The sequence below is a fragment of the Palaemon carinicauda genome, chromosome 39 (assembly GCF_036898095.1).
Source record: "Palaemon carinicauda isolate YSFRI2023 chromosome 39, ASM3689809v2, whole genome shotgun sequence".
NCBI classification, from domain to species: Eukaryota; Metazoa; Arthropoda; class Malacostraca; order Decapoda; family Palaemonidae; genus Palaemon; species Palaemon carinicauda.
The window spans coordinates 68,695,874-68,710,327 of record NC_090763.1 but is presented as its reverse complement, the minus strand read 5'-3'; the positions used below and the strand labels follow the sequence as shown (position 1 = coordinate 68,710,327).

At 44.6% G+C, this 14,454-nt stretch overlaps 2 protein-coding genes across 5 annotated transcripts in view; both read left to right on the top strand.

Annotated features, from left to right (window-relative positions):
• Positions 1 to 14,454, top strand: part of LOC137631246 (Golgi to ER traffic protein 4 homolog) — a 445,029-nt gene that overhangs the window by 216,122 nt on the left and 214,453 nt on the right. The window lies entirely within an intron of this gene.
• The window catches only part of LOC137630895 (rRNA methyltransferase 2, mitochondrial-like), a 75,195-nt gene that overhangs the window by 38,922 nt on the left and 21,819 nt on the right, over positions 1 to 14,454 (top strand). For 2 of the 3 annotated variants that reach the window (XM_068362432.1, XM_068362431.1), the window contains exon 2: positions 12,011 to 12,198. In XM_068362432.1, the coding sequence (XP_068218533.1) occupies positions 12,026 to 12,198 (173 nt within the window). In that variant the 5' untranslated portion in view covers positions 12,011 to 12,025. Of the gene's footprint in view, positions 1 to 3,580; positions 3,743 to 12,010; positions 12,199 to 14,454 lie in introns of those variants that run through there. The other variant, XM_068362430.1, reaches the window with a different exon arrangement.

Genomic DNA, 14,454 nt, shown 5'->3' with positions numbered 1-14,454 from the left:
CGACTCCGATCCATACATCACAGTTGGTACAATCACTTTCTCATATAGAACTCTCTTTACATTCATGCCCAACCCTCTATTTTTTACTACTCCCTTAACTGCGCCCAACACTTTGCAACCTTCATTCACTCTCTGACGTACATCTGCTTCCACTCCACCATTTGCTGCAACAATAGACCCCAAGTACTTAAACTGATCCACCTCCTCAAGTAACTCTCCATTCAACATGACATTCAACCTTGCACCACCTTCCCTTCTCGTACATCTCATAACCTTACTCTTACCCACATTAACTCTCAACTTCCTTCTCTCACACACCCTTCCAAATTCTGTCACTAGTCGGTCAAGCTTCTCTTCTGTGTCTGCTACCAGTACAGTATCATCCGCAAACAACAACTGATTTACCTCCCATTCATGGTCATTCTCGCCTACCAGTTTTAATCCTCGTCCAAGCACTCGAGCATTCACCTCTCTCACCACTCCATCAACATACAAGTTAAACAACCACGGCGACATCACACATCCCTGTCTCAGCCCCACTCTCACCGGAAACCAATCACTCACTTCATTTCCTATTCTAACACATGCTTTACTACCTTTGTATAAACTTTTCACTGCTTGCAACAACCTTCCACCAACTCCATATAACCTCATCACATCCCACATTGCTTCCCTATCAACTCTATCATATGCTTTCTCCAGATCCATAAACGCAACATACACCTCCTTACCTTTTGCTAAATATTTCTCGCATATCTGCCTAACTGTAAAAATCTGATTCATACAACCCATACCTCTTCTAAAACCACCCTGTACTTCCAAGATTGCATTCTCTGTTTTATCCTTAATCCTATTAATCAGTACTCTACCATACACTTTTCCAACTACACTCAACAAACTAATACCTCTTGAATTACAACACTCATGCACATCTCCCTTACCCTTATATAGTGGTACAATACATGCACAAACCCAATCTACTGGTACCATTGACAACACAAAACACATATTAAACAATCTCACCAACCATTCAAGTACAGTCACACCCCCTTCCTTCAACATCTCAGCTTTCACACCGTCCATACCAGATGCTTTTCCTACTCTCGTTTCATCTAGTGCTCTCCTCACTTCCTCTATTGTTATCTCTCTCTCATTCTCACCTCCCATCACTGGCACCTCAACACCTGGAACAGCAATTATATCTGCCTCCCTATTATCCTCAACATTCAGCAAACTTTCAAAATATTCCGCCCACCTTTTCCTTGCCTCCTCTCCTTTTAACAACCTTCCATTTCCATCTTTCACTGTCTCTTCAATTCTTGCGCCAGCCTTCCTTACTCTCTTCACTTCTTTCCAAAACTTCTTCTTATTCTCTTCATATGACTGACCCAATCCCTGACCCCACCTCAGGTCAGCTGCCCTCTTTGCCTCACGTACCTTGCGCTTTACTTCCACCTTTTTCTCTCTATATTTTTCATACTTCTCTATACTATTACTCTGCAGCCATTCTTCAAAAGCCCTCTTTTTCTCTTCCACTTTCACCTTCACTCCTTCATTCCACCATTCACTGCCCTTCCTCATGCTGCCTCCAACAACCTTCTTGCCACATACATCACTTGCAATCCCAACAAAATTTTCTTTTACTAACTTCCATTCCTCCTCTAAATTACCAGTTTCTCTTACTCTCACCTCATCATATGCCATTTTCAACCTTTCCTGATATTTACTTTTTACCCCCGGTTTTATTAGCTCTTCAATCCTCACTACCTCCCTTTTACATCCACCTACTCTATTCCCCCACTCTTTTGCTACAACTAATTTTCCTTCCACCAAAAAATGATCAGACATACCGTTAGCCATACCCCTAAACACGTGCACGTCTTTCAATCTTCCAAACATTCTTCTAGTTACCAACACATAATCCATTAATGCCCTTTCTACTACTCTTCCATTTGCCACTCTTACCCACGTATACTTATTCTTATCTTTCTTTTTAAAGAAGCTAGCACCTATTACCATCTCTTGTTCAACACACATGTCTACCAGTCTCTCACCACTCTCATTTTCACCTGGTACGCCATACTTACCAATATATATGTATATATGTATATATATTTCTTTATTTCTTTATTGATATATATATATATATATATATATATATATATATATATATATATATATATATATATATATATATATATATATATATATATTGCTTTTATGGTCCTATTCTACAGGGAACCATACTCTCTACACTCATTCAGTTATTTTATCGTATGCATTCCAAGGCATTCGGGTCTCAACATTTCACAGTCTGATTAGATGTACGTAAATAGAATTTGCATCTTCTATAAGAATAAAGGGATCGCTCATATGAATTATGAATACCCAAAGAAGTGTAGGAACTAAGTATGTAGGATATGCATAGGAACAGAACAAAAAACAGAGAAAGCACAATAAATGCAATGAAATTAACGGTAATAGTTTACAAGACTAGATTGCTTGCCAAGGGGAGAACACGATAATGCTCTAACTTATGCTATGTAAAGTGTAGCGAGTCAATGTATTACATACAAAATAAGATTTATAAAAAGAAAAATCTGCATAGGCCTACCTGTCTGTATTGACATAGTGTTCTTATAAATATCCATTGAATGAATATCGAAGAAGCATCAATAAAATAGTTAAAAGAATTCCTAAGCAGTTAGGAGAGGTGCAGTTAGAAAAGGAAATAGTCCAAATATAGATTTTTAACATTAGCCTACTAAGATATTTGAAGATAGCATGTACAAATTTACAATGAGATGAAAATTACAATTAACATTGGTAAATGTCATGACAAATATTTTATAATTAAAAGAAATACAGCGACTGAAAAGTGAACAAACAATATTTTGAGTTGAAAATTGCAAGCAAAAATATTTTTAGCATTTCTTACATCGCTACTTCGCTTTAAATGATAGTAGATTTATTACTAGTGGCAGACTTAATATACAAACTGCTCACATTGCAAACATTTCAATTTTAATATTTCTCTGAAGATATGGAATCTAAAACTAAATTATAAGGAAATGAACAAGAACAGCTATAGTAAGCAGCTCTTCTAGGAGAAGGACACTCCGAAATCAAACCATTGTTCTCTAGTCTTGGGTAGTGCCATAGCCTCTATACCATGGTCTTCCACTGTCTTGGGTTAGTTTTCTTGCTTGAGGGTACACTCGGGCACACTATTCTGTCTTATTTCTCTTACTCTTGTTTTGTTAATGTTTTTATAGTTTATATAGGAAATATTTATTTTAATGTTACTATTCTTAAAATATGTTATTTTTCCCTATTTCCTTTCCTTATTGGGCTATTCTCTCTGGGCCTATAGCATCTTACTTTTCCAGCTAGGGTTGTAGCTTAGCATTTAATAATAATAATAATAATAATAATAATAATAATAATAATAATAATAATAATAATAATAATAATAATAATAATAATAATATAAAATCATGAGAAAATCAAACCCTAGAAAAAGTATTGAAGCAGCGCCACTAAATTAGGAGACGGGGAGCCGTAGCAAAGGCTACGTACTTCTTAAAACTACTACAATTTACTTGTTTTGCGGAATAGTGGAATTGTCATAATTTTACAGATTTTCTAGTGATTATTCTAGCGATTGTTTGTTTCTAGTGATATTATAGCGATTCTAGAGCATTGCCTGAAAGGAACATTCATGAAAAATAGAAATTCAATGGTAAGCGTAAACTATAGCGTAGTACAGGTAATTTTTAGTTTATTTTACCAAACTTAACAACAACCGTAAGGGCACGTAGGGGGTCGCTGGGGGTACGTTAGAGGCCCCCCCCCCGTTAGGTAAATAGGTAAGGACATGACTTGTAGGTTGGATTAGAGAAAGGAAGTTTAGGTTATTTGGAGTCCTTATTTTATGCTCCCTGGAGGAACTGGACGCTGATATACAAAGGCTCCAATTACCCAGTTCTTTTATAATAATAATAATGGCAATAATAACAACAACAATAATAATAATAATAAATGTAATAATAATAATAATTTGTCATAATTGATTGTCAATTTTCCTACAGAAATATGAGTCAGGTCACTGTGGCCTAGATCAGGTTAGGGGATAATGCGAAGTTTCATTGCTTACCTGTGACTGGTTCCCGAGTTCCTAACTGCTTGCTTCACGAAATACGTTTGTAGGCCCTCTATCAATTAATAGCTAGGTCAAAGCGTAGCCTACGGTAATGATATTGATAAATATACACTGTAGAATTAGGATTGCTAAGTTGGGTTACCAGGCCCGCTGCTCGCATGGAAAACGAGAATTCTTAATAATCCGTGATGTTGTCATCCATAATAATAATTGGGTAAAATTATAATTACGGACAGGGAAACATTTCAAACAGAAGATATATGTTTTCCTGTAGTAAATAACATGATTTAACAGAATTTGACCTTCATTTCAACTGCAAACAAACAGAATAACCAGTTCAGCTACTTCATTCCCCACTAAACACTCACTAAAACTGGTAATTGAAATGAAGTCAAATTTGGTAAAATCACATTATTTACTACAGGAAAACATATATTTTCTGTTTAAAATGATTTGCCCAAAATCTAATGGTTCTTGCTTCGCCGTGCGCTTGCTTCGCTCGCCAAAAGATAAAAACATCACGCTCTTTATGTACAGGCCAGCGGTAATTTGTTCCCGTTTCGTAACAAATTACAAATTCGGAGGTAATTTGTATTTTTCTTAACAGTACAAACCTTAGCTATTTATACATACTTGCCCGCCAACCCTGTCCCTCTTAAAGTTCTATCTCCAAGTAAAGCGAGTGCAATCACAGGTGTGTGAGTGGGAGGGGTAGCAGGCTAAATAGCGGGATGGGTAGTTAATTCTCACTAAATTTTAATTGCTCGTCCTTTCAGCTTTCGCCAAAAGTAGGGTATACCCTTATAGATAGCTAAAGTTTGTATCGTTAGGAAAAATACAAATTACCTTCAAATTTGTCATTTTCTTGTAGAAGTAAAAAAGTCCAATTGTATTAGGGTATACAATAACTTGAAGCATTTGATCCTAATTTCCTATATACTGCTTACAAACTTTGGGCTTTCAAATTAGTGCAAATCATGTTAAAATCTATTTGCCTGGTCTCTTTAAACACGTGTTTTAAATATTTAACTTAGCCGGTGAATATATAATAGCTGCAACTCTGCGGCTCGACAGAAAACACACTCAAAAAACTCGCGAGCGATCGCTATGAAGGTTGCGGGTGTGCCCACCAGCGCCAACTGTCGGCCAGATACCACTCTTGTATGTAAACAAAACCTTCAATTCTTCTCTGTCGACGTTGACGACAAGACGTATTCATACTCGCTGTAGAACCTGGAGTTTTCCCATCATATTTGGTGAAGTACTTTATTTTGGTTTGAGCTTTCGCAGTGCAGGTGTTTTTCCTCAACATAAACTCTTGAACTCTTTATTGAATCGGATTATTTGTTGATGACTTGGATTGTTTTCGGAATTTTCTTTGACTAATTCAAAATGGCTGACCCTTCTCAAGTACCTAGATTTCGAAAGTGTAATGCTAGGGACTGTAATAGGCGTCTTCCAAAGGCTTCTCTCGACCCACATACTGTTTGTTCCAATTGTCGGGGTAAAACCTGTCAATTGGGAGATCGGTGTGAGGAATGCGTGGGCCTTTCGGAATTCGATTGGCTCGAATACGATAAATATACACGTAGACTAGAGAGAGATAGGGTAAGGAGAAGTTCATCTAGGTCCGTAGATTTTTCCTCTCCACATGCCCCTGAACCTAATCCTTCCCCTGTAGTGGTTGTTCCTAACCCCCCTTCTAGCACTCAGGAACCGTCTATGCAAGACATGTTACGTGCTATTCATGCCTTAGGGGAGAGAGTTGAAGCGTTAGCAAGTGACCGTAATCAACTCATGGCTGACGTGAAGGAACTTAAGTGCCATAGTGCCACGGCGGAAAGTGGGAAAGTGATTAGTGCGCAAAGTGTTGTGAACAGTGTTGCGACCGAGGGTTTGTCTGTTCGTGCCTGTCGTTCACCTAATCCGGGACCTCTTGCAAGCTCCCAAGCCCAGGGGAGAAGCAATGTCGTACGACTTATGGGTTCGAGAGGCCTTGATCAGCGAACAGACGTTCCCTCTATGGTATCAGGCGTATCTCGTCAAGATCGCCCCTACCATAAGACGAGAGAGCCCATTTTTACCTCGTCTTCCGAAGGCTTTTCACGCAAGAAACCATGGAGCAAGGTTTCTAGGCCTCTTAAACGCAAGTCGGTCCCTTCAGGACAGGTCCAACGTCCTGGATGTAGTCATTGGGACAGTTCGGACCCGTTGCTGTCATCGGATGACTGCTCGCCGCCTAGCAAGGCAAGGTTGTGCCGTCTCAAACGCTAACCCCGTCTGTTACCGCACCCGTTCCTGTAGACCCTAAATGGGTTATACTGCAGGACATGCAGTCTAAGCTTGCGTCCCTTATGGAAGACTATAATGCAGATAAGGTTTCCGTTGAGCCTAGCCGTTTATCTCATAGAGATCCTGGCCTTCAGCCACCCAAGCGTTCTGTTGTGCGTCCAGTTGACGTTGGTGTAGCCATCTCACGTCAAACGGTTGGGTTAGTACCACACTCGATGCGATCTCGTGTGGATTTTCAGCCGCATGTGGACGTTAGGCAACTCGCTGATGCGCCTGGTGACGTTCAGGACGTTCGTCAACCATCAGAGTTGACTTGTTTTGACGCGGTGCGTCAACCTCCGCAACCTAGAGTTGTTTTGACTGCACAACCTAGGTGGTCTAAGCAGTCTCGGGTGGACGCTGTGCGTCCTCACGCACCTGTTGTTGTTGACAGTTCCCAGACTGTCAAGCAGTTTCAGGACGCTGCACCCTGCTCCGCCACTTATGCACCCTTTGCTTGTTTCTCATCAGTTGTCAGATGAGGAACTTTCGGATGAAGACGTTGCTGACCCTCAGCCTGAGGATCATCCTTCAGATATTGATGAGCCTAGAGCAGTTCCGCCATCTATGGACTTTAAAAAAGTCATGCTCATTTTTAAAGAGTTGTTTCCTGAACACTTTGTCTCTGTGGCTCCTCGTTTGCCGCCGTCTGAGTTTGTTTTAGGCGTACCTGCTGACATGCCAGCCTTTACAAAACTCGTTCTCTCTCGTTCATCCAAGAGAGCTTTACGGCTGTTAGGCGATTGGTTGGAAACCAAGAGGAGTTTAGGGAAGACGGCCTTTGCCTTCCCCCCATCTAAACTCTCGTCTAGATCGAGCGTCTGGTATGCCACGGGAGAAGTTCTCGGCTTGGGAGTTCCTGCCTCTGCCCAGGGCGACTTCTCAAGTCTTGTAGACTCTCCCCGCCGCCTAGCCATGAGACGCTCGAAGATTAGTTGGTCATCCTCAGACCTTGACCATCTACTTAAAGGCATTTTTAGGGCGTTTGAAGTTTTCAACTTCCTTGACTGGTGTTTGGGAGCCTTGAGTAGGAAAATCTCATCGGCCGATAGAGATGTCTCCTTACTCATTATGTCCTGCATGGATAAGGCCATCCGCGATGGATCCAATGAGCTCTCCTCCTCGTTTACTTCAGGAGTCCTAAAGAAACGAGAGTCTCTGTGCTCTTTTCTGTCAGCAGGAGTGACACCCTGTCAACGATCTGAGCTACTCTTTGCCCCTTTGTCTAAGTTCTTGTTTCCTGAACTTTTGGTTAAGGACATAGCGTTGTCTCTAGTGCAGAAGGACACCCATGACTTGGTTGCGTCCTCGGCTCGCAAAGGGACCCCTTCGTCTGCCTTTTCTGCTAGACCTAGGATAGACACTCCAGCGTCCAGGTTTATTCCGCCCTTTCGTGGCAGAGCCCCCAGCAGGGGAAGTACTCGTGCCGAAGGAAAGAGAGGAAAGAGGAAAGGAGCCAAGTCCTCGCGTGGCAGAGTCTGACTGCTCGCAGCTTCAGACAGCAGTAGGTGCCAGACTCAAGAACTTCTGGCGAGCCTGGGAGAAGAGAGGCGCAGATCAACAGTCTGTGAGGTTGCTCAGAGAGGGGTACAAAATCCCATTTGTACGCAAACCTCCTCTAGCGACTTCCCCCATCGATCTCTCTCCCAGGTACCGAGAGGAAGCAAAGAAACAAGCCCTGAAACTAGAAGTGTCTCTTTTGCTAGAGAAGGGAGCGGTGGTTAAAGTCTCGGACCATCAATCACCGGGGTTTTACAACCGTCTCTTCCTAGTACCGAAGAAGACAGGAGGTTGGAGACCGGTGCTAGACGTCAGTGCTCTGAACGTCTTTGTCACAAAGACAAAGTTCACCATGGAGACCACGAAGTCAGTCTTAGCAGCGGTCAGAAAGGGAGACTGGATGGTCTCTCTAGACCTAAGAGACGCTTACTTCCACATCCCCATTCACTCAGATTCCCAACCTTTTCTGAGATTTGTGTTCGACAATGTGGTGTACCAGTTTCAGGCCCTGTGCTTTGGCCTAAGTCCTGCTCCTCTCGTGTTTACGAGGCTTATGAGGAATGTGGCAAAATTCCTCCATTTATCGGGTATCCGAGCCTCCCTTTATTTGGACGACTGGCTTCTCAGAGCCTCGTCCAGTCATCGCTGTCTGAAGGATCTCAATTGGACATTGGATCTGACCAAGGAATTGGGACTTTTGGTCAACTTGGAAAAGTCCCAGCTGATCCCATCCCAAACTATACTGTATTTAGGGATGGAGATTCGCAGTCCAGTTTTTCGGGCTTTTCCGTCTGCCCCCAGAATAGATCAAGCCCTGCTCGTAATCCAAAGGATGTTGAAGAGAGAACGTTGCTCAGTCAGGAATTGGATGAGTCTAGTAGGAACTCTATCATCCCTGGAGCAGTTTGTCTCGCTAGGAAGGCTACACCTCCGACCTCTACAATTCCATCTAGCTTTTCACTGGAAAAAGGACAAGACGCTAGAGGCGGTCTCGATCCTGATTTGCGAAACAGTAAAGACTTGCCTGAATTGGTGGAAAGACAATATCAGTCTACGAGAGGGTCTTCCCCTAGCAGTTCAGAAACCAAACCACGTTCTATTCTCAGACGCATCGGATTTAGGTTGGGGTGCGACACTGGATGGTCGGGAATGCTCAGGTCTGTGGACCGCAAGTCAGAGGAGCATGCACATCAACGGCAAGGAGCTTTTGGCAGTTCACCTGGCCTTGATGAGCTTCGAGAGTCTCCTTCGAGACAAAGTGGTGGAGATCAACTCGGACAACACCACAGCCTTGGCGTACATTTCCAAACAAGGAGGCACCCACTCCCTGTCACTGTACGAGATCGCAAGGGACCTGCTCATCTGGTCAAGAGATCGAGGCATCTCCCTGGTAACGAGGTTTATCCAGGGCGACTTGAGCGTTCTAGCAGATTGCCTCAGTCGGAGAGGTCAGGTAATTCCTACCGAATGGACCCTCCACAAGGATGTGTGCAAGAGGCTTTGGGCGACTTGGGGTCAACCCACCATAGACCTCTTTGCAACCTCGATGACCAAGAGGCTTCCAATCTATTGCTCTCCAGTCCCAGACCCAGCAGCAATACATATAGATGCCTTTCTCCTAGATTGGTCTCACCTAGACCTATACGCATTCCCACCATTCAAGATTGTCAACAAGGTATGTACTGCAGAAATTCGCCTCTCACGAAGGGACAAGGTTGACGTTAGTTGCTCCCCTCTGGCCCGCGAGAGAATGGTTCACCGAGGTACTTCGATGGCTGGTAGACTTTCCAAGAAGTCTTCCTCTAAGAGTAGACCTATTACGTCAGCCCCACGTAAAGAAGGTACACCAAAGCCTCCATGCTCTTCGTCTGACTGCCTTCAGACTATCGAAAGACTCTCTAGAGCTAGAGGCTTTTCGAAGGAGGCAGCCAGTGCGATTGCAAGAGCGAGGAGAGCTTCTACCATTAGAGTTTACCAATCGAAGTGGGAAATCTTCCGAGACTGGTGCAAGTCAGTATCTGTATCCTCGTCCAGTACCTCTGTAGCCCAAATCGCTGATTTTCTCTTATACCTGAGAAGAGTTCGCTCCCTTTCAGCTCCCACGATCAAGGGCTACAGGAGCATGTTGGCTTCGGTCTTCCGGCATAGAGGCTTAGATCTTTCCAACAATAAAGATCTACAAGATCTCCTTAAGTCTTTTGAGACCTCTAAGGAACGTCGTTTGGCTACACCTGGATGGAACTTAGACGTGGTCCTAAGATTCCTCATGTCAGACAGGTTTGAGCCTTTACATTCAGCCTCCCTGAAGGATCTCACTCTTAAGACTCTTTTCCTGGTGTGCTTGGCCTCGGCTAAAAGAGTCAGTGAGCTTCATGCCTTCAGCAAGAACATCGGTTTTTCGACAGAAAAAGCCACTTGTTCTCTTCAACTTGGTTTCCTGGCCAAGAATGAACTGCCTTCTCGTCCTTGGCCTAAATCTTTTGATATTCCTAGCTTATCAGAGATCGTAGGCAACGAACTAGAGAGAATATTATGCCCCGTTAGAGCTCTTAAGTTCTATTTAGCTCATACTAAGCCTTTTCGAGGTAAATCTGAAGCGTTATGGTGTTCGGTTAAGAAACCATCCTTACCTATGTCAAAGAATGCTTTGTCATATTTTATCAGATTTTTAATACGAGAAGCTCATTCCCACTTGAGTGAGGAAGACCGATCTTTGCTTAAGGTTAAGACGCACGAGATTAGAGCTATAGCAACTTCCGTGGCCTTCAAGCAAAATAGATCTCTGCAAAGTATCATGGACGCGACCTTTTGGAGAAGCAAGTCAGTGTTCGCGTCATTTTACTTGAAAGATGTCCAGACTCTTTACGAGGACTGCTACACACTGGGTCCATTCGTAGCAGCGAGTGCAGTAGTGGGTGAGGGTTCAACCACTACACTTCCCTAATTCCATATCCTTTTAATCTGTCTCTTGAAATGTTTTTAATATTGTTTTTATGGGTTGTTCGGAAGGCTAAGAAGCCTTTCGCATCCTGGTTGATTTGGCGGGTGGTCAAAGTCATTTCTTGAGAGCGCCCAGATTAGGGGTTTGATGAGGTCCTGTTGTATGGGTTGCAGCCCTTGATACTTCAGCTCCTGGGAGTCTGTCAGCATCCTAAGAGGATCGCTGGGCTCCGTGAGGAAGACAGACTTACAAGGCAGAGTAATCGTCTAAGTCAACTTCCTTACCAGGTACCTATTTATTTTGGTTTTGTTGTATTGATAACTGTCAAAATGAAAAAAACTCTTAGCTTATACGCTGTAAACATAATTAACTCTGGTCTCTACCCACCTCCTTGGGTGTGAATCAGCTATTATATATTCACCGGCTAAGTTAAATATTTAAAAATTATATTTTAATTATAAAATAAATTTTTGAATATACTTACCCGGTGAATATATAAATTAAATGACCCTCCCTTCCTCCCCAATAGAGACGCAGCGGGACGAGAAGAATTGAAGGTTTTGTTTACATACAAGAGTGGTATCTGGCCAACAGTTGGCGCTGGTAGGCACACCCGCAACCTTCATAGCGATCGCTCGCGAGTTTTTTGAGTGTGTTTTCTGTCGAGCCGCAGAGTTGCAGCTATTATATATTCACCGGGTAAGTATATTCAAAAATTTATTTTATAATTAAAATATCATTTTTTTTCTTTGAAGTATACAGATTACATCATAAATTTTGGATGATTATTTGAATCTCTCATTTCATACCCAAAGATCAGTATGGTATTGACTGTATGGAGGGCTAATTATTTACTAGTGTCAAGTTCCGTGCATATAATCCAAAGTATAGAGACAGATTCACCCAATCAATTCATATCTGAAGTTATGGTATTTTTATTATTATTTTGCAAGCAGCATAGATTTGTCTGCAATAGCAATTCTTTTAAGGCTGTTGTTAATGTATTGTTCATTATGCATGTACATCTATTCTATTAGTTTTTATATTACTATTATACTTGCTCCTTTTTTATACAGATGATGATTTAGAAGATGATTATAAGAAGCAGACTGAGTTCCATCACCTATGCTTGCTTTCATACATCATCGGCATTGAGCAAGATTGTTCCAAAATCATTAAAGGGAAAGAGCAAAAGTTCTCAAGATTGGTTAACTCGACAGCTCAATGACCCTTATGTCAAATTGGCCCGTTATGAACACTATAGGTAAGTTATTGATCAAGTTACTTGAAACCAGATTCGTAGTTTACTAATGTACTATGATATATCTTTTAAGGCAGTTAGATTATGATTTCTGTAGAATAGGGTACAGTATATCGGTGGAAATTGTTATTCTAATTGGCCATTGTTCCGTAACCGAAATACAAAGCACGCTATTTACAAAGGGTTTACTTTTACCGCAGCTGAAATGACGAGCCAATAGTTTTAACGAGGGTTAATTACCCCCGCGCTAGTTAGCGGGGGGTGGGGAAGGGTAGCTTGCTACCCCTCCCTCCTCCACACACCGGTGACTTGCTTCACTTCACTTTTGGCTCGGCGGTGATCAGACGTGTCTGCTCATCGCCTTCGTGACAGCCTTTAATTTTCTGCTTTTTCTTTTCAGCGTGTGTGTTGGTTGGAAGTTGACCTTCAGTTATTTCTTTACAATACGTACATGCCCTGGAGTTGCCGGTCGTCCTTGTGGGACTTTCATGTCGGACGTAAATACGGATCCACACACCCTCTGCCCTCAATGTCGGAGCCGACAGCGTGACCAGGAGAACATGTGCCGTGAGTGCAGGGAGTGGTCTGCCTTCCAGTGGGAGAGGTTTGGCCGTCGGCATAAGAAGAAGTCCAAGAGAGACCGTTCTCCTCCGGGGTTAGCCTTGAAGGAGGAAGGTTCTCGGGACTCTTCTTCCGCCGCCCAAACCTCCTCCGAAGCTCCCCCTCGTCCGCCTCCTAAGGAGAATCGGCCGAGTGGGAGCGCAGGTCCTTGTTCTGTTTCCCGACCTTTGGTGGGGGGAGAGGGCGTCGCCTCCCATAGCGAGGCGGTTCCCCCTCCTCCTCCGGGGGAGGTTATTGATAATGCCTTATCCAGTGATGATCTTTTACAGATTTGGTCGTCCCTGGGGCTTAAGGGCTTGCCCTCCAGGGTCGCTCTTATTGACCTTGTCTCGTTGGGGGCCGCTGTTAAGCAGTCGCCGGTGGTAGCAGAGGTAGACCCTCTGTTTATTGTCGACGTCGTGGTGACAGAGGCCTCCGACGTGGCTGGGCCTTCCGCCGCAGGTGCTGTTGCGGGTGATGGTGCTAAAGGCTCTCCTCCTCCTTCCGTACATCCTTCGAAGGGGGAAGTGAGTCCTTCGGTCTCGGCTGCTGCTCAGCTTCCTTCTGAGGGAAGTGCTTTAACGGAGACTCCCCTTCGGAGGACCGATGGTCCCGACGATCTCCCCCGAGGCCGCCTCCGCCGTAAGGCTCACCGTCCGCTACGCCACAAGGGCCTCCCTTCCCCTTACAGGGGGACTAAGAGGCGCCTTTTTGGGTCTTCATCCTCCGGGGGGGACTCTCCTCGTCAGCCTCAACTTACAGCTCAGCCCTCCTTGAACCTCTCTGCAGACCGCTCACCATCTCCTGCCAGATCTTCGCCTTCTGGAGAACTCGTCACCCGACGGGCAACGGTCCCTTCGGGGCTAAGGGATCCTTCCCTTACGCGAGCAGTGCTAGCGCACAAGCGCTCTCCTGCTCGCCAGCGCTCTCCTGAACTTCAGCGCTCTCCTGCTCGTCGACGATCTCCTGCTCGCCAAGACTCTCCTGCTCGCCGACGCTCACCTGCTCGTCGGCTCTCTCCTGATGTTCGCCCCCCTCGCCAGCGCTCTCCTGCTCGTCAGCTCTCTTCAGAGCGTCAGCGCTCATTTGAGGACCATCGCCCTGCGGTCTCTGACCACCCTTTAGTTCCTGCTGAACTCCCTGCTCACCATCTGCCTGGTCCTGTGGCTACGCAACATCGTGCTGCGCGTGTGTCAAAAACACATGTTCGCCAACGCGCCAGCGATCTCCCAGTTCCTGCTCGTGAACGCGCCGCGCCACCTGTCCTTTCACATGACACGCGTCGACCTTCTGCTCGCCAGCGATCTCCAGCTCGCCAGCGATCACCTACGCGCCAGCGATTACATCCTCGCCAGCATTCATCTGCTTGCCAGCGCGCACAGGCGATCTTAGTATCACCTATTCAACAGCGACAGCTAGCGCGCCAACGTTCTCCAACGCTCCTGAAGGAACATGGTTCGCCAGCTTCTAGCTCGCCATCGCGCGATCGCCCGCCTGCGCATGCTGCTCGCCATCGCGCGATCGCCCGCCTGCGCATGCTGCTCGCCATCGCTCGCCATTGCACGATTGCCCTCATGCGCATGCGGCTCGCCATCGCTCGCCCCTGCACGATCGCCCTCCTGCGGATGCTGATCACCATCGCACCCCATCACGCGATCG